We start from the raw sequence: 20782 nt of genomic DNA on the forward strand, positions 1-20782 counted from the left end.
GGCGGGCCAGCCGGTCGTGCAGGACGCTGGCGCTTGACCTCCGGTTCAGCTCTCGGCTGGGGCTGAGCTGGTGCTGGCTTAGGGCGTTGAGTTGGCGGCGGTTTTGGGCGGCCGGTCTCAGACGCTGAGGCAGATCGTTTCGGTAGAAAATGCCGCATAGCCTGCGACGATTTCTGTGCCTCAGTGAAGCGCTGGGTGAACCCCTCCACAGCGGAGCCGAAGAGCCCCGACGGTGACACGGGCGAGTCAAGAAGGGCAACCCGGTCCGTGTCCTTGATTTCCGTCAAGTTCAGCCACAGATGTCTCTCCAGAACAACCAGGCTGGCCATGGCTCTTCCTACAGCCTGAGTGGCGACTTTAGTGGCGCGAAGGGCCAGATCAGTCGCGCTGCGCAGGTTTTGAAAGGTCGACGGGTCCGGACCTGACTCGTCCATGTCACGGAGGAGTTTTGCCTGGTATACCTGCAGTACCGCCATCGTATGGAGAGCGGATGCAGCGTGTCCGTCGGCGGCGTAGGATTTCGACGCCAGGGTCGATGTCAGGCGACAGGGCTTCGACGGATGGTTCAACTTAGCCCTCCATCCGCCGGCTGAAGACGGGCAGAGATGGGCGGCGACAGTTTCCTCGAGCGGCGGTATCTTAGAGTAGCCGTGTTCGTCGGCGCCGTCCACTACGGAGAGGACGTGGGAGACGGCGCTCTGAGCTCGGGTGGAGTGGGGAGCACGCCAGGATTTGGTGAGCTCCTGGTGAACCTCAGGGAAAAACGGCGCCTGCCGTTGGCGGGATGATTGACGGCGCCCGGGCTGCAGAAACCACTCGTCCAACCGGCTGAGTTGAGGCTCTGACGGCGGCGACCACTTGATATTGAGCTCCGTCGTAGCTTGCGTCAAGATGCGGATGAGCTCAGAGTCGTGAGGACGCGACTCGGTAGGTTCATCGGCGGCGGCTGCGTGGGCGTCGTCATCCGAAGCCGCCCAATCCTCCAACTCCTCAGAGGATGACATCATCTCCAAGTTGTCACCGGACCCAAAGGAAACCATGCCGCTAGCACTCGGCAGGGGGCGTAAGTCCTCACGGGCGAAGGTGACAGGATGACGGCGGGGAGACAGAGCACGCGGGGGATGAGCCGGCGTGGACTCGGTCTCAGGGTGTCTTCCAGCTTCACGGCTCCGCTGCTGTTTAGGCGGGAGAGCACGGGAAGCCTTCCGTTTAAAGATCTCGAGGCGGGAGCGCAGCACCGCGATAGGAAGGAGCTCGCAGTGGGCGCAGCCCGCCTCAGTGAGTACGGCCTCGGCGTGGGCAGGACCCAGACAGATGACGCACTCTTTGTGGAAATCCTCCACGGGCAAAGGGGCTCGGCAGGAGCCGCAATGCCGAAGCGACATTATCTCAACGCGCTTCTGCTCTTTTAGATACTCTTGTAGGCTCACCGGAAAGCGGCAGGGGAACACGCTGGTGTGTTGTAGTCCGCTGCAGTGCTTGGATCGACGGCGAGTAAGGGCTTCTTCTTCGGAGCAGCGAGAAGGTTCGCGCTGAAGGAGAAAAGTAATGAGCTCTTGACGTATTTCACCGGCTTATATAGGGACGTGTGCCACGCCCCCGCGCGGGCTCAAACGTCATTGGTCTGTATTTTCTACAGACGTTAACCAATAGGCTTCAATCACGGAGTAAACAGGAGTTTCCCCCATAGCGTCAGCAAACTGACGCAATGCGAAGTGAACCGTATTGAAAGGGAACTAAGAAAGTTTATTTATGAGGTTTTATTAGAAAAGAAATCAAACACCTCAAAATTTTGACCTGGCAGAACAAACACAGATTAAACATAGTCATAGTCTTTTGACTGAAATTGTATTTAGTTTTAGTCATATTTTTGTCATCTGAATTGATTTAGTTTTAGTCTAATTTTATTCAACTAAATGCCATGAGATTTTAGTCTAGAAATCTACATTAAATTTAATTTAAACCCATTTAATTTTAGTCTAGTGTCATTGTGTACTTGAATGTGCCATGGTGAAAAATATATAGCCTAACTTTGTGATATAAATATATGGTAACACTTTACAATAAGGTTCATTAGTTAACATTAGTTAGCTACATTAGTTAACATGAACTAATAATGAACTGCACTTACAGTATACAGCATTTATTTATCTTTGTTAATGTTAATTTCAACAATTACTAATACTTTATTAAAATCTTGTTAACATTAGTTAATGTACTCTGAACTAACATGAACAAACAATTAAAGCTTAAATTTTTATTAACTAACATTAACAAAAATGAATAAATAATGTAACAAATGTATTGCTCATGGTTTGTTCAAGTTGGTTAATACATTAACTACTGTTAACTAATGAACCTTATTGTAAAGTGTTACCAAATATTCTTATATAGGCCTATCCTAAAAAAGATATAATTTTAATATTTAAAAAAATCCAGTAAACTAAAATTACACTAACAGAAATATGATAATGCATATTAAAAACGTGAAGTTGTTCATTTGAAAGATTAATTGTAAACACATGTAGTACGTAACACCACTATCTCACATTAAGTGCACTACATTTCTTCTGTCATGCATCCCTCTTTACAGTAAATACATTACAGCATACTTGATTAAATGTGAGGACAGTGAAATTGCACACTTATTATCAATCTTATGATGTACTTAAGTTACTCGGGCAATCAGTACAGGACCTCGCTGGTTTATTTTGGCTTATATAGTAAGTTATATCAAGTTATGTAACATACCAGCTCAGGTTAGCTGATAAAGTAGCATCAGAGTATATAAACATTTGTGCTTGCCTTTGAGTTGCGGGATGACCCTCCTGCAATCGCGCTTCAATCACTTTTGTTTTGATTGTAGCATCACATGTTTAACAAAGGCTCCCTTGACTAAAGCAAATGTGATATGCATCCATATGTTTGCTCTTTATCTCTTCTCTCAGACCCGACGCAAACTTTTCTCTACAGTTTATGACATACGCAGCACGCAGATGTCCCGCTACGGTGGCTCAACGCAAGCCATTCAGTGTTTGACATCAAAGTACCGCGAGACCAGACCTTCTCCATATGCATTTGATTCGCTCTCGCAGTACTTTGATTTCATACGATTGCTCTGCGCAGCGCCAAATGAAGTCCCTCTCAGTTGTGTGTGTGCGTGTAACCTCGCGACCACAGATTCTATCCATCATCACCCTCTGACACTTTCGTCTCGTTATTATTTGACGAATAAACAATGTAGGGAGTAACGTTAAGTGTCATTTCAAATGTAGTGGAGTAAAGAGTACAAATACCCAATCAAAACTGTAATTGAGTAGAGAGTAAAAGTTGCCTATATTTTTGATACTCAGTCAGTACAAGTACAAAGTAGCCCAAAAAATACTTAAGTACAGTAACGAAGTACATTTACTCAAGTACTTTACACCTCTGATTGTACCAAATACACAAAATAACTTTGTTTTTTAGCAATGAAATAGGTGCACTTTAAGTTTAAGCATTGATCTTTGCCAAGAAGTTACTACCCAGACCCACCTGCCCACAACTTCTTAATAAACTTCACCATTGTGCTGAATCAAGAAGGGTCCCAGTGGAGCCCTACCTCTTCAACCACATCTTTTTCTTAAACATCCCACTGTCTCTAATGTACTAAAGGGCATTTAAACACAAAAGACTGTTTAATGCCAATATTTTAATTCCATTACAGTTGTTAGATCTGGTCTCCACACCACAGACAAAATAAAAAACGATCCAGCCCCGGACACCAGATCACGTCAGAAAACATAAGTTTACTTTGTTAAAGCATCTGTCAGATACAAGGCTGATCAATCGTTGCTAGAGGAGAGCATAAACAGAGTCGTGAGACGGAGGTTTTAGATGATAAAATAGAACAGAGTTTTATTGATGGACAGATAGTTTCAGTTGCATATGCCTCAATGTTCAAACCTCGTCTAACCCAGGAATACAGCATACACGGTTATATCCAAAATTGCTCAGCTGCATCATCCCTTAGACCTTGGGCTTCCATAAACATTCTCTTTATCTATCTTGTTTACACACAGACAGAACAGCTCTATGAAACTTAACCACAAAGAGACATATAAAATATAGAAATACAATGAATTAATGAATGATATAATAAAATATAGAAATATAATAATGAATGAATAAATGAATAATGAATAAAAACAATAATGAATAAAATAAATTAATAAACAATAATGTAATAATAAAAATGATAATAATGAAATTGATAATGATAAAATGATATTAAATAATCAAATACAATAATTAAATGGATAAAAACTAATGATTATAAAATGATTATGATAATTATGTAAATAAATGATTAAAGATAAAAAACACAATAATAAAAACATTCTGCACGTGAGGATCTAAGGTAGGATCCTTCACTCCCCCCTCTTAATCATATATGACCAAATTAAATGATTACTGCAAGCAAACTTTCATAATCTTTATCAAAATGTATCTTTGAAAAGCTTGGATGGTACCTATCCATACTTTTCCCTTCTACACATTCTTAAAAGAACAGGTCATTTCCGTCATTCCGCATACCAGCGTCGGTTGAGGGAGTGTGTCTTACACTGGACAATGGCCTTGATGGGCCTGTCACTGTCAAGTGTCTAATAAGACAAATCAACACTTTTATGGCAATGTACAAGATGATAAACACTCCTGAAATTACAACTACCAAAGGTGCCTTCAGATGATTCCAAAGTGGTCCTAATATTGATGTAAACCACGCATCCCAATCGGATGAGAAAAGACCATGGTCTTCATTTAGTTTAGCTATTTGTTCATGTAAAACTTTAGCAAGATTATGAACCACTTTCTCGAAAACGTCTGGAATATAAAGGCAACATTCGGACATTCGGCCGCAATTACCTTACATGTGCCCCCCCTTGAGAAGCCCATAGCATGTCAAGCGCCATTTGATTTTGCAAAACAACTTTTCTAATTGCATTTACTTCGTCCGAAATATTAGCAATAGAAATGAAAGTGGCGTTCGCTGTAGCTTCAAATGCTTCATTTAATGCTTGTACTTCGTTTTATAAATCAGTTACTTCTTAGAATGGAATAAAGAATAAATCTTCCTAACCATTTCTCAGTATCAGAAATCGAACGTTTAGTATGTCTCATGATTAAGTGCTGCGTCACATAATCCTCTGACACTACTCACATCGCTGATAAAGGTACAAATAGCAGATTACCTCTCAACCCTTAGGAAGTAATGGATAAGCTTTGTTACCAGAAACGAAGTGTGTACCATTAGGAGTAATTAGTGTTTCATTTGTCATTATCAGAAGAGCTTTGTCACATCTGGAAAACTGGAAACGCATTTCTAGTTTGTAATTTTTACCCCATTTCCTTCATTTCCTTCAGAAAGAATTCCCTTCAAATTTACATTTAGAATAAATAGATGGCTTGATTCAGTACTGTTGTACACAGGAAAATACCAGGAATTACTTGGATGGGATAACTTTTTGTAGTGGCAAACACTGCTTGTTGAATAGCAGACTGCTTTCTCATGAATAATCGACAACCTTAAAAACACATCTGTACGAATTTGACATTATCAGTAGTTCAATAATCATACACGTTGACACCAACTTCGCCTTGTGATTTGGTACAATTAGAATTCCCCCCAAAAAATCATGAAAATATACTCTTTACCACCCCTAAATGCCTATGCTATGGCCATTTCCATCTTTAACTCCAGCCATTTTCAGCATCTCTTCCCAGCAATAGGGCATAGTAAGATAAACAAATTGTCTGGTAAGGTTGCAACTTTGATACCAAAACCATCAACTGTGTATCACTAAAACCATCAACTGTGGTGCACCACTTAGAGTGTTCAAAGATGGAATAGAGGTGTCGATTATCAAATCAATTAGAATTTGACAAATGTTACCCATGTTACTTTGTTCAATGATGGAGATCAAATCAGATAGCGGTAATGTACGTACATACAGATGTAGATTTTTGAAGAAAAGATTGACATATCCAACAATTGGAAATATTAGGCATCTTAGCGTATGTATGAGCTAGAGTTACTGCCGAATTAAGATTACTGTGATTTCCATGGATGAAATAATGAATCTGAATTGTGAATCAGAAAAGAAATCAACACAGCAAATAACATTGTGTTAATTTGGCTCATACACTTCAGTGTCATAATTAAAAAATGACCCATTTGCCTAGTTTTAATCTGGATAAATTTTGTATAACAGCCAAGTGTCTTAAATTTAAAAACAAAACCCCGTACATATGTTAATTAATGGCCAATACAAATACTGAGTGCATACAGTTAGAGTGAATCCATGAATCATTCTGAACAGATGTGAAACGCATCAGATCTAATATATCTCTGACTCTGTGTCATGTCATGAAGACAACACTTGCAACTGTGTCAGTTGTGATTCTTGAAACTCAGAATGTCTCTGTTCATGGAATCAACCGGAATCCACGAAGTCTCGCCAGTCCGTCCTTCCTGCAGAATCTCGAAGTACAGCGGAGGTCCAACTGCTGTCTGCTGGAGGTTGGTGCCAATGAGACTCGTAAACTTGATAAGCTTAATTTTTCAGCGAATTTCTTGAAGGCCGCCGACATATATCTCTGCGAAAACATAAAAACAAAAGAAAGGAAAACAAGAGAGCTCCATGGCCAAAAAACAACTTTGTATAAACAAATTTGTTAGGAAATATCTTGTTTTGACTATTGCTATAACTAGTTTTGACTCCCATAGAAAATATAGAAAACAACTTGTTTTGATTCTCATTGAAACCTTGAGAGTTTGATCCATAATCTGACTTAGCTTGAAAACTTGAATGTTGAACGTCGACCTATGGGCAAGACAATCCAACGCATCCCAGACCTATCTACCTATCCATCGATCTAACTGATGGCTGGCTAGTCTTCGGAGGGTACCAATTAGGAGATAGGAGATCTCCTACCCGGAGTAGCTCCAAAAATAACAAACTAAAATAACAAACAGCACGCCAACCACACAACTGGCGCTAGGAACAGCCATGCTGGTCATGCTCTTACTAACCGGAAAATGCGTTGGACCACCCATGTTTGAATCCTACAACATTTCGATTGTTTAGTTAAGATTTGGGAGTATAAGCTAATTTTGCAGACTAATATTTGTCCATCTAGGTTTACCTAGCAACTGCACTGCTGAGTTTTATTGTTGAATTTTATTCGCTGAATTTTATCGCAGAATTTTATTAGCTGAAGGGGTACCTAGTAGGACCGCATAAGAATCGCCCTATTTTGGTTTTAGACCTGAGTATTGTTATTTTTATAAATTATTTGCCCTGGCACAATATTATGTTGTACATAATTTTTACAGCATCCTGAACCTGATTTTGCTTTTTTTTACTGCTTCAGTCAAAGCCATACAATATGTAAAAAGAGAATCTGATATTAAATGTAAATTTACTTCTGCAAGGTCTGAAGTTTCTGCTATGCCATTGAATCTCCAAAAGCCTACAGACTTCCTGACATACCTGACCAGTAAAGTATTTACCCTGATCAGAATCAATCATGTTTCATTTCATCTGGAATGATGTCTCGAACCAGCATATTAGCCATAAAGGCAGCAAAGCCTTTCTTTGTGAAAAAAACCTTTACACCAAACAAGAAATTTACCAGTTATAATTGTAATATCTTGATAACCCTTGCATTTAGGTAAGGTTATAAAGTCACTCTGCAATTCACAAAACAGCCCTGAGGTGTTCTGCTTACAACTGATAGAATTTGGGGGTGCTAAATTGTGTTTTTGAGAAGTTACGCATCCGCAAACAATTTCTTTTGCATGTTTCCTAAAACCCCTCGCCCACCAATTTGCATTAAAATGTAAACACATTTGAAAAACACGCCTAAGCGTCCGACACTGTATATCTGTGTGACCAAATAAGGAAAAGACTTCTGGATTTACAAATCGGTGTTAAAATTTCCAAATATTGTCATCCGCCAATTTGCAACTATTTTCAAATCATTCTCATTTCTCCTTTCTGGAGCATTGAATTTGAAAATCAGCTTCTCAGCTATGTCTGTGAGCTGTGAGTAGTTTGTCACCAAAGATGACACATTTGAGCAGTAAGAGTTTCTCTGCCGTTCATGCAGCTGGCAACCGTAGCTGCCTGGTCAGCAAGGTATTCCCTTTAATCTCACTAGAATCTCCCTTCAGGTGGGCTTTTACCGCAACCTGTTCCCGGGACATCTCAGGAAACCTCTCTGCTGCCAACCTGCTCGAGAGATATGCACAGCTCCCCAGGCATAACAAAATATTAAATATAAATTTTAGGTTTTCTGTTACTAGCCAATTCACATGTTTTTTGTGATTTTGCCTTTCATTTCCTTTTTGTCCACAAAAGATAAACATCATTGTAAATCAAATTGGAATTTGTAAGTGACAAATTGTCTAAGAACACTTAATGTTTGTATAATATCTACACAGTCACAATCATGGCTGTTTGGAATTGCTTCAGACAGACCAAGTAGTTTAGCTGGATTTGATGGTGTGCCTTCTTCAATGTCATACGAGCAGCTTTCTCTAAAAAGATAATAAAGCATAAACAGAATATGTTTATCAAATGGTTATCTTTTGACCAAGCAAGGCCAAATACACTGCCTGAATTGCTCGTAAACAAGGCCCCAGCTTTGTAAAACAAAGTCAAGTTGAGTTGTTGTGAATAATACCCATACAGTACAGGCTAATTTCGATCTTCTTGTATTAAAACAGATGTCATATTACCCCTTTGTTCGTTTACATACAATGTAAAAGACTTTCTGTGATTAATCATGCAAGTGCAGGAGCTTCGCATAAGGCTTCTTTCAATCCCTCAAAAGCTATTTTAACTTCAGGAGTCCAGTTAACTGAGTCTTGGGCCTTTGGATTACCAAATTGTTTAAGGGTTGTGATTTTTCTGCATACCCTTCAATCTAATTACATTTGTAATTACATAAACCCAGAAAAGAAAGAGATCTCAGCTCTTGAATAGTTGTTAATAGATGTTTTTTTTTATAACCTCACAGTGACTAGGTGTTATTCGCCTTTTACCCTGCGATACACTTTGAATTTGGGTCAAAGATTACTTCTGTTTTGTTTTGTGATCTTTATTGTACAAGAAATCAAATAACCTGACGTCTCTCTCATGTTCAGTTTTGTCTTCTGAACAAATCAAAATATCATCAATATATTGAATGATGTCTGATGTTAAATCTAAGTCTTTCAAATGTCTTTGAAGTCTTAAATGTCTTTAATGTCTTTAACAAAGACTGCTGGTATCATTTTTACCTTAAATTGTAAAAGCAAATAATGATGAAATTTATTTTACAATTGGTATAGACCAAAATCCATTAGTCATATCAAACACTGTAAACCATTTGTGTTCCGGTTTTATCAAGCTGAAACTTGTTGATGAGTCAGACACAAGAGGTCTTATCTTATCAATGTATTGGTTTGCTTTGCTACTCTATAATCAACTGTGAGTCTCCATGATCCATAACTGCCATGTTACATTTCAATTCTGAATTGTAAATCTGAATTCAAATTAATCAAAACATCCAAACCAAGTAATGGCTGAATAATGTCACCTACTACACTGCAACAGTGACTACATGTGGGACTAACTGAAAAATGAGAGGAAGATCTAAACATCATGGATGAGTCCCCATTTATGTTACGAACCCCTGTTAAAATATGCTTATTGGAAAAGGGTTAAGCAACATAAATGACACATGACACTCACTCACACATCTCATTTCCCCTATTCTCGACAGGTTATTAAATGTTTAAATTATACTTAAATTTTACTTTAACACAGAGAAACATCAAAATAGAACACAAGTTATCTCGATAGGCCAACATCATCACGCACACAGAATTCACAGCTGCGTACCGCACAGCAAAGCTGCTGCCTAGGCCATAACACCGAGTTTCTCTGAGAAATGTCAAACTTTCTTCTGTTGCTTCTGTAACATGAAGTTTCGTTTCTGATTTTAGAGAAACTTCTGTAAGAAAATCAGATAGAAAGATTGTTATCTCTGATTCTTATCAATGAGAAAATAAAATATGTACTTAAAATATGGACCCTAACATATAGAGTAGAGTAGGCACATAAGCACTCTCTCTCAAAGCTTTAAAGAGAGAAGAGAAAAGCTTATCGTTGTTTTGTTTTTACTTCAGCAATTGCTGGAAGAACAGATACAGCGCCTCTCAAACCCCCTCATTCGCTCACACAAATGTTCAGTGATTCTCAACACTTTCATTTATCCTTCATTTACAACTTGCAAATGCGTTCCAAACTACTTACTTTTGTACTTCCTACATCAAACCAAACCTAAAGGTTTATCCAAAGATCTCTTTTAGCTCTATCGTCAGTTAAATGTTCACTACTCAAAGTTTCACCAAGAACCTCTTTCAAACTGTTTCTGTCTGCTCATAACAGATTGACTGAAACTATGCTGAACCCATCTCATCTGACCAATAAAGAAAATGAAATCTCTTTCAGAGCTTCCAAACAGTTAAAACTGATCTTGGATATGACATTCCCTACTTTCTTTGACCATCATAAACTTACTCCACTTACTCCACTTCCTCTAACCTTCATACACTTACTTTGAGCCCTCAACTCTATGAAAAACAGCACACTGTCTTTCACACACACCATTCGTATCTGAACATAAATTTACTGGGCATATTTTATTTAGTAAAATAAAAGAATGAGAGTTGAAACACTTTACCTTTATTTTACCCATTAAAATTTTTGAAAAATATTCTGTGGTTGTGTACGCTCCTGTGGAGCTTAATGAAATAGTCCTTTTATCAGACAGTTGATAGCAGCTGTAATCTTAACTCTAATTTGGAAGATTCAACCACAAATTTATAATCCTGTCCCTTAACTGTTATGTTTATACATGGCAAATTTCGAAAAGCAACTTCTTTAAACATTGTAGAATTAAACGGCATATATCATATATATCATCGTATATTAACTGGCATTTGCAAAGGCAGATCTTCATTGCCAAGCACAGCATAGAAGTAGCAAAACCAAAATACAATACTCATCTGAACTCACGAAGGACATGATTTACACTTTTACAAACATCATTGTCTGTGTCAAAATCTGAAACTGGTTGTTTGGATGTCACTACCAGTGTTGCATGCATTGATGTCACTACCAGTGTCGTATGCATTTAAAATCTGGTAAAACTGACGTAATTTTCTTTTGATTAACAAAGAGTTGTAACTTAAACATAAGCCATTTTAGATTTTTGTTTATTTTCAAACTGAGCCTTTAACATTTGACTATCTATCTTATAACCCCTTCAGCATTCCCTCCATAACTTCTTTTATCTCTGTTATGTTTGTCTTGATTTTACATTTTCACTTTTCAATTTCTACATTTAGACAAAGTGACAAAAATCCAAGGGATACGCTTCGATTCTCGGGTTATCATTTTTTGAATTTTACACATGTTTTTTTTTTTTTAACTCTTTATATACGTCTTTAATATGTCTTTACTTTTACCTTTGTCTTGGGAACCTAAAGACCGCCCAACGTACTTTGATGTTATATTATATTTGATGTTATATTTAGCAACTGAATTTTTCTTTTTCCTCTTGTTTGATCTTAAAGCGCTCTTTCAGCTGTTGTTTTAGCTAGCTTTTTAATTATATCATCTAGCTTGAAGCTTGATCTCTGTCTCTGACTGCTCCATTATCAAAGTAATATAATCTGACCAGTAGACAAGCTACCAACACAGTACGTACTGAATTTTCCAAAATGTCAGAACAGAACACACTCACTTTTGCTTTTGCTTAAGTGGATGAGTCAGGAGAGAGGATACCGGACCAGCCAAGGTTAACCCTCCGTCTTCACTCGCGGCTTGGAGTCAGCAGCCAGTGGTCTGGAAACATTTAAATCTGGATGTGCGAGAGAAAATCCCGACTCCTCGTTCGGATAGAGACAACAAAACTTGTTATTCTATCCTGCCGACTACGCCATAACTGTTAGATCTGGTCTCCACACCACAGACAAAATAAAAAACGATCCAGCCCCGGACACCAGATCACGTCAGAAAACATAAGTTTACTTTGTTAAAGCATCTGTCAGATACAAGGCTGATCAATCGTTGCTAGAGGAGAGCATAAACAGAGTCGTGAGACGGAGGTTTTAGATGATAAAATAGAACAGAGTTTTATTGATGGACAGATAGTTTCAGTTGCATATGCCTCAATGTTCAAACCTCGTCTAACCCAGGAATACAGCATACACGGTTATATCCAAAATTGCTCAGCTGCATCATCCCTTAGACCTTGGGCTTCCATAAACATTCTCTTTATCTATCTTGTTTACACACAGACAGAACAGCTCTATGAAACTTAACCACAAAGAGACATATAAAATATAGAAATACAATGAATTAATGAATGATATAATAAAATATAGAAATATAATAATGAATGAATAAATGAATAATGAATAAAAACAATAATGAATAAAATAAATTAATAAACAATAGTGTAATAATAAAAATGATAATAATGAAATTGATAATGATAAAATGATATTAAATAATCAAATACAATAATTAAATGGATAAAAACTAATGATTATAAAATGATTATGATAATTATGTAAATAAATGATTAAAGATAAAAAACACAATAATAAAAACATTCTGCACGTGAGGATCTAAGGTAGGATCCTTCACAGTCATCGTCAAACAGTTTCAGTACATAAAGACACAACCATTATCCAACACGTTACAAGTCTCATTATAATGCAGTTCGCAGAACTGTCTTTCAATCTAAATAAATAATAATAATTGAGGGGATTTGTTACTGCTACTTAAAGGCGCTCTAAGCGAATTAACGCGTATTAGGCCATAAAAATTTTTTTGTTTCACACAGTAAACATATCCTCACTATCTGCTAGCTGCCTGTCCCCTGAGCACACTGTAAAAAATGCGGCCTTTGTAGACAGCCCAGGCTCCACAAACTGCAACAAAAACAAACGTGGTCAAACCTACCACCACAAAACATAACAAACGTGTTCCAGCCAATAAACAACAAGAAGGATTTGGGAGTGGGGGTTGGGTGCTTTCATAAAGACAGAGCGCAGTTATGCTAATTTGAAACTACGCCCACCGGGGGGGAAACAATCCAACCGTCACCATTGACTTTGTATTGCGAGAGGCTGCCTCCTTGTCATTTCTGGTAACAAAAAACAGAATAATGCCTAAAAGCTGCTGTGTGACAAAATGTACAGCCAACAAGCCAAAAAACACAGAAATAAGTATTTATAAGCTGTCGAGCCATAAAACTCAGCCTTGAAGGAGAAAAAAGTGGATCGCCGACTACGTTTCTCCCTAGTGGACGCAGTTCTATAAAAGCAACACTATGTAGTTTCCATGTTAAAATGACTTACAGCTCCCCCATGTGGTTGAAAAGCGCAACAGTGCCTGGTATCAGACACTCTTCTGCAAGCGGGGCAGGGGCTGGGCTGTGTGCTCTACCCTCCACCGCCACTTTCAGAGTGTGCTTGTAGCAGCTAGGAGGCTGCTCAGGTTGCAGCAACAGTACAATTTGTCCAGTTAAAAGTTGTTCTATCACTGAAATAATTTTAGAGACATTATTTAAAGGTAAAAAACTACATAGTGTTGCTTTAATAGTAGTACTATGAAAAGTTGCCTGTTTCCACTTTTGTGTCTTTAAATGCTCGTTTTTGGGGGTCGCCGGCTTATAAAAACTTATTTCTGTGTTTTTTGGCTTATAAGCTGTGCATCTTGTCACACAGCAGCTTTTATGCTTTATTCTGTTTTTGTTATAAGCCAAAAATGACAAGGAAGCAGCCTCTCGCAATACAAAGTCAATGGAGATGGATGGATTGTTTCCCCCCGGTGGGCGTGGTTTTCAGGTTATGACGCTCTGTCTCTATGACTCTTCCAGAAAGCATGGAAGGGAGGGGGAGGAGTTACCTACGCTCCGTTTTGTTTGACAACACTTTGAACGTCAACTAGAAGTGACGTCACACAGATGCGCCCTTTAATTGAATGCATTGGTGCAAGTAAAAAAAAATCATAATTAATGTGACATTGTTATACATTTTTTAAATGTGTATTTTTACTTATTTCCTTTTCAGAGGACGCTTAGACTCTGATATGTGGAAATAAGAAATGAACAGCAGAATCATTTGCTTTTTGAAGGAAATCACCCTATCATGTCTCACAGTTGACTGTCAGTAGGTGGTAGCCCACACAATTCTACTTTTATCTTGCCATAAAAAATAGAAGCAGCACTCATGGGCAACAACATGAATATAAGTGATAGTCAATGTGTTATGTGATCAAAACTGGGACTGTTTGTCACATACTGTAGAGATTTGAATGATCGAAAATGTTTTATGTTGTGGTGAAAATGGTAATGACAACATTAGCTGCATAGCAACTGGATGCTAAAGAGAAGCAAAAGGCAGACAGAGGATGGGCTGAATTGCTTACTTGGCAAGAGAGCCGTGAAAAACGGAATTCCCCAGTGACTGGTAAAAGACACGGGTTGCTATGGTGACCTCATGGAAGGGATGGAGCCTTGACATGTCTTTCCACCTTATGATACAGGATTCCAATGGGCCTGAACAAAGAAGATGCTTGTAACGCAGTGATAATCTTAAAGAGGATATGAAAGATGAGTTTATGATCACATTGGGTATGGCCTTATTTTTTTGGTGAAAAAATTGGTGATCCTAATATTTCTTGTAAAAACAAAATACTCTCATTTTTAGCATAAAATGTATCATACCAATTGTAAAAAAAGAAAAGATTACGCAAAAAAGAAAAGAATGCCCCCGACTTCTACAATCACCATTAATAAAAGGGCCCAATCTCTTAAATGTCTACATGTAATTTTCAATTAAACCTAAAGACCTTTATTATCTGCTTTCATTTTGTGTTAGAGATAAACTGTGGAATATAACAGAGGAAATTCACTCGCAATCATGACACCACTGACTCTTAGAGATTATTGATAGCCACTTCTTCTCCGATTAGTCAAGGCCAACATCACCTGAGCTAATCCTGCCATGTCAGAGAATTCACTTTATTAAGAGGCATCCCCACAGCTTTCCCATTTCGTGAGAGTCTCTCAGACTTTTCCCGCATCTGACATGTCCAATCACAAAGAACTTAGATAGAAGTACCAACTCCATCAGCTCACTTGGCTCTAGGCTTGAAAAGCCAATTTGTGGTCTTTTGGTTAACTTTGTGATCCACGTATCTTTAATGTTTTGCAGGACCTTTCTATCTGTTCAGCAGAGGTGGACAGTGAAGTATATTTTTACTGACTAGGCTACTTAATTACATTTGTACTTTATCAGTGTTTTTCACTATATTCCAAAGCATAATATCATACTTTTTACTCCATTACATTTCATAAATACAAGTTGTTGTGTATTAATTTGCATTAAACAAAAGAATTTAGCAAAAAAAGTATTTATTTGCATTAAGTACCTAAAAAATCTAGTATAGGCTACTTTCTTACTTTTATTTAAATAAAACTACTTTTACTTGAGTATGCTTAAATTTGCCTGCTGGTCTGCCTTGGACAAAGCCCAGACTGAACCCCAAACACCTTTGCCTACTGTATATAAATTAAATCATAAATATTCACAACCTTGATTTTTATTTTATGACACATGCTGCAAACTTTTAGAGTCCGTTTAGAATTTCCCCCACCAAACCCCTCTTTGACCTCTGCCAGTGTCCCAGCAACCTGAAATACATTTATCAAGCATTGGACCGAACATCCTGAAATATAATCATCCTACAATGATGTTAGAACAGCTTCATCTGTTATTAAAAAGTTGTCCAATACATATAAGATTACAAAGCGAGATAGAAAATCCATAATTGTAGTCTACATAATAAGAGCAACTGTATGGGCCATCAGAAATGACACATTTTTTATAGTTAGGGATCTATTATCTACCCTACTCTGTTTGATATATTGCACATGGAGTCAAGAGGTGGCTTTCTGATACTAAAGAAATTTTATTACGTTTATTAAGGACTAAGCTACTCTTAAACGTGTTCTAGTGTGATAATATCCACTGTTGTCTCAGTGAGTCAATTTTAAGGGTGAAGCGGGGTATTCTGTGCCACTAAATGCACCAAGCTAAAATAATGACTGTGTAGGTTGTGTATTGATGCTCAATTGTTTGTATATTTTTCACGTCTTTTCATTTACTTTGGAATAGGGGATACATGCAACAAACTTCCGTATTCTGTAAAAGAAGTTCCCTTCAGGTTTAGATCTTTCGTATGTGCTTAATTAAATATAGAGCCGTTTTACTCAAAATACCTTCAAAGGAGCCACTAAGGATGAGCATTACCAATGTGAAAATGATGAGACACGTTTTCCTGTTTGTTCATGTGAGGCTCAGCAAAAGCCTATAAGGAGGCAAAACCATGAAAAAGTATTACAACAGCATTTTTAATTAAACCACAGGCCCCTGACAACTTAGCAATCCAGCTAGTACATTTATTTTTGTCAATAATTTATTCTTAACACATACAGTAGTAAGATTTGGTTGAAAAACAGTATGTATTTGAAAAATGATTAGAGATTATTATAGCATAGCAATCTATAACATCTTTTTTGGCTTTTATTAGTTATTGTTTACAATTAAGACAATTCATAGTAATAATAATAATAATAATCATATCTTTCATTGTTAACATTCAGATATACAGATAACCAGTGTTGACTTGTTTGTACTACTAATTGGTACTGTATGCTCAAAATGGCTCTTCACACTTAAACACACACAAGAGTCACATGGGTTTGATCTTGGTGATGTGCATCAGGGTGACATATGCATAGTCCATAATACTCTGGCCAGAAATTCCTGTGACGCCTGTGAGCTCCTCCACTACCTGCAGCGCACATTAACTAAAACACTTATTATTTACATGTATTTATTAAGCAGACAATTTTATCTAAAGCAGCTGCACTAATATTTGCATTCCTTTATGATATTCCAAACTCAAATGACTTTCTTTCCATGGAATACAAAAAACGTGTTTTAGCTGAATGTTTATGCGGCTCTTTACCTTCCAATTAATGTGAACTCAGATGCTATCAAACACCAAAAATCAAACCATAAAAGTATTAAAATGTCACATGGCCACTACAATCCAATCTTCTAAAACAGTATTTGGGAGCTTCACACTGGTAAAATCAAAGTGATCCTCATCTATAGCTCAGTGGTAGAGCATTACATTAGCAGCACAAAAGGTCATGGTTTCGAACCCAAGGAAATAGGGTTAATATAAAATGCTAAAATTAGTCAAGGCAGTACAGCGCTCGACAGCATCCTTCATTATTAATTTTCAACATATAAGGCAAAGAAAAGCATAAACATTGCACCCATCATCTTATTTGTGTGCCAGACAAAAGTTATAAAAATTTGATACAACATGAGGGTGAGAAGTTACTTTCACTTTTGCATAAACTAAACTTTTCAAATCCTCAACCTGCCTATTTTTTAACATTACCCCTGGATAAAACCATATACTTCTCTGGGTATTGCTTCTAGGAAATTATTAATATTTAAATACCTTTTCCCATGTTGAGATATGATGAATAAAGGCAGCAACAGCAATGACTCCAACTCCCAAAAGCATGAAGTCTTCAGTCACAGACATAAACTTGGCTCTGTCACAAACACAAGATATTTTAAATTTCCCAAGCTGTGGCATCGTTCAACACCAAACAGTGTAATGATGATTAACCCAACACTTCTGTATCCTGCACCCACTTTTTATTCAGTATTTTAATTACTTAATGCAAAAAATCTTACATATTGTGCCTTTAAGGATTAATTAAAAAAAAATCTTCATCTTCAGAGAGTGGACAGGGAAAAATGAAATACCCTAAAAAAAACTGTACCTTTGCTCATATGAAGGATTGGGGGATCCACTGGCAGATATGAGCAATGTGTTGTAGATTGACTCCCTCTGCAGGTAAATGAACTGCAGTACATACACACAGAGATGGTGCAGTTGCTCCACAGGGGATGTTGGATCATTATGGCCTATGGGAAGTCACAGTATTAATAGTCTCATGAGACCATGGCCACTTTAAGGGGCAAAGGACCACTCAGGACACGTAAAGCAAACAATCACGTTCTGCTTTGTGCCGTGTCATGTTTAGGAGAAGGAGTAGACATGTCTCCACAATATAATTTATTCACAAATAACAATGGAAAACACGTTAAAATATCTCTTTTAGATTTTATAACTGCTTCAAGCAAAACTCCTGGAGGTCTTTTAAAGCCTTTGAACCTTGAATACATTTAAAAAATGCAGTTTGAGTAAACTTACCCAGCACTTCCAAAAGAGTCTCCACATATGTCAAAGCATTTGGAACATTCAAATTAAAGTTGAGAGTTTTTAAAATAAAAATCTCAGAGTCCAGGAGTTTCTGTTTTGTACAAGGGTAACTGACTGAGTGCAGAAATTTCAGAGCAACATCGTTGTTCACAACCTAGATGAGAAAATAACCAAAATAAAACACTATATGAATTTGACATAAAAATGTTTTTGTTCTTCATCGTGTTCTGCATGCATACATTCAAGTGCAGGTCCAGTTTGCTGGCTATCTGAACACTGGATAAGGTGAGAAGAAATAACTTCTCCTTCAGAGTTTGGTAGATGAGATCCTTATAGTTTCCTTTGTCCTTACATGAAACACTTTGTGCGGGTTGTTTCCGCTGGCTGACGATAAGACCTTCAAGATATTTGGCCAGAAACCTACAGTAGGAGAAAGTGAAGCTCTTTAATGAGGTTGCAAATGAATCATGTTTATTCCTGAGTATTTGAATTACCTGTTCAGTATCTCGATGGCATAGTATCCAACCACAGGGTCAAGTCCTAGTTCAGCACAAAAGTAAAACACAGACTCTGTGGATAAAAATAAATTCTGCATCATTTTGAATCACAAAGGTGGCTGGTACCAGATAGCTAGTTATCAAAAAAAGGTCTTCATTTACTAATCCTCACTTTGTTTCAAACCTGTATAAATGTCTCTGTTCTGCTGAACACAAATGAAGATATTCTTAAAAGGAAAAAATATAAAAACCAAACAGATATGGGGCACCATTGATTTCATAGTAATATTTTGTCCTACTATGGGAGTCAATGGTGACCCAGATCTGCTTGGTTACAAACATTCTTAAAATATCTTCCTTTTTATAAAAGTCTTTTTATCCAGCAGAACAAAGACATTTATACAAGGTTGAAACGACTTCAGGGTAAGTAAATGATTACAAACATTTTTTTGTAGTCCCTTTAACCCCTGAACAGGGTTATCAATGTTTTAGTAACATAATATTTTGTACAATTGTAGAATAACATTGTTATGTATTACAATGTAAACGCTGCGATGCATGAATAAAGTATTTTATTACATTTATGCCAAGATCTCCCTGTATTAACTTAGCTAACACCCTCAGTATTTCTTGAGGTAAATAAAACAGATTGACAGTAGACAAACGTCTAGTGTGATATTGTGAGACAAACACTTACCCACTATGTTTTGATCTTTCAGATTTCCACACAGATACGATAACGTTACAGTTTTTAAGTTGGATTTGTTTATATTATTGAGGTTGGTGAGAGTATCAGATAAAATGTCTATAGACACCTCCCTAAACCTCAGGTTTCTTTGTTTGCTGTGTGGAGATGATAACGTGGCTCTTTTTTCCATTATATGTTCGTCGAGCTAAAATTGCTTTACACAAAATAATTAACTATGATGAATAATCTTTAATTTTACGATTTCAAGATCCACGTATTTATGCCACTCTGGCGAAATGTCCGTCAGATGGCGCTCGTTCGTCTTTTGAATCTGTAACTTAGATTTATGTTATAACTGTAAAATTATTTAAATCTCATTATTTTAACGGGTGATATCAATAAAATATTTACTATAAATTTCTAAAATCATTGTTTATTAATTCTTCAAAAATATATAAATCATAAACGTTTGTGATTGGACTACGTTAGCATCTGGTTAGCATGCGCTGCGAAAAGAAAGGACTGCGATAAAATGACGCACAACTTGAGGTGTTTAATAGATGTTGTGAACATTTAAATTAAACAAGACTGCACAGTAAAATCCAAAACTTAAATTTGACCCTTTTTTAGATTTTAGATCTTATTTATATAAAAGTATCATGAAAACATACACGAGTATCCAAAAGGTCCAAGTATCCAAAATAATGTGTCTAATACAAATAAATAAATAAATGTTTGACATCCATTTCTATAAAATGTGTTTAACTGGGTAACGTTGCACAAAAACAGTGCAGCAGGATTGTTCGCCTTCATGCGGCGTCGCAAGAATTGACAGCCTTATGAAGTCTTTATGAAGTCAAATTACCGCGAGAGCGATTCGCGAAATCATAAGGAGCCCTTTGATTTAAATCGCCCTCGCGGAACTTTGACGTCATCCGGCTTTCCGTTCTTGCGGCGCCGCATGAAGTCGAAAAAGCCTATTTTTAATCCTTCATGCTTTTTTATTTGACCTGTGTCGCGTCGCTTCACTTTTTTTTCTTTTGTATTATTATTCCAAGAACAAGAACATTGCATGCATGCATACACATACAAGAGGATTACAATGTGCTTATTTTACAATCAGAATAACAATGGGTCAAATCAAAAAATAAAAATACAATTTTATTTAACTACAA

The 20782-nt window shown here is 37.4% G+C and overlaps 1 protein-coding gene across 1 annotated transcript; it reads right to left on the reverse strand.

Annotated features, from left to right (window-relative positions):
- Positions 1-16790: 16790 nt before the first annotated feature.
- On the reverse strand, positions 16791-19797 carry cntd1 (cyclin N-terminal domain containing 1). Its single transcript, XM_065253317.1, has 7 exons — positions 19617-19797; positions 18917-18992; positions 18662-18842; positions 18414-18576; positions 17980-18124; positions 17649-17745; positions 16791-16964 (listed from the first exon to the last, which is right to left on the reverse strand). The coding sequence occupies exons 1-7, from the start codon at positions 19795-19797 to the stop codon at positions 16863-16865; spliced, it is 945 nt and encodes a 314-aa protein (XP_065109389.1). The 3' UTR covers positions 16791-16862.
- Between the last annotated feature and the right edge of the window lie 985 nt (positions 19798-20782).

Source organism: Paramisgurnus dabryanus, chromosome 1 (genome assembly GCF_030506205.2).
Source record: "Paramisgurnus dabryanus chromosome 1, PD_genome_1.1, whole genome shotgun sequence".
Taxonomy (NCBI): domain Eukaryota; kingdom Metazoa; phylum Chordata; class Actinopteri; order Cypriniformes; family Cobitidae; genus Paramisgurnus; species Paramisgurnus dabryanus.

Bases quoted from the DNA above. Each gene is read 5' to 3' on its own strand.
- cntd1 (XM_065253317.1), bottom strand. From the start codon at position 19,797: ATGGAAAAAAGAGCCACGTTATCATCTCCACACAGCAAACAAAGAAAC. The intron at 17,746-17,979 runs GTACAGTTTTTT...TGTTTGTGACAG, and splicing joins AATCCTTCATATGAGCAAAG to AGCCAAGTTTATGTCTGTGA. The intron at 16,965-17,648 runs GTATTTAAATAT...TGTGCGCTGCAG, and splicing joins ATATCTCAACATGGGAAAAG to GTAGTGGAGGAGCTCACAGG.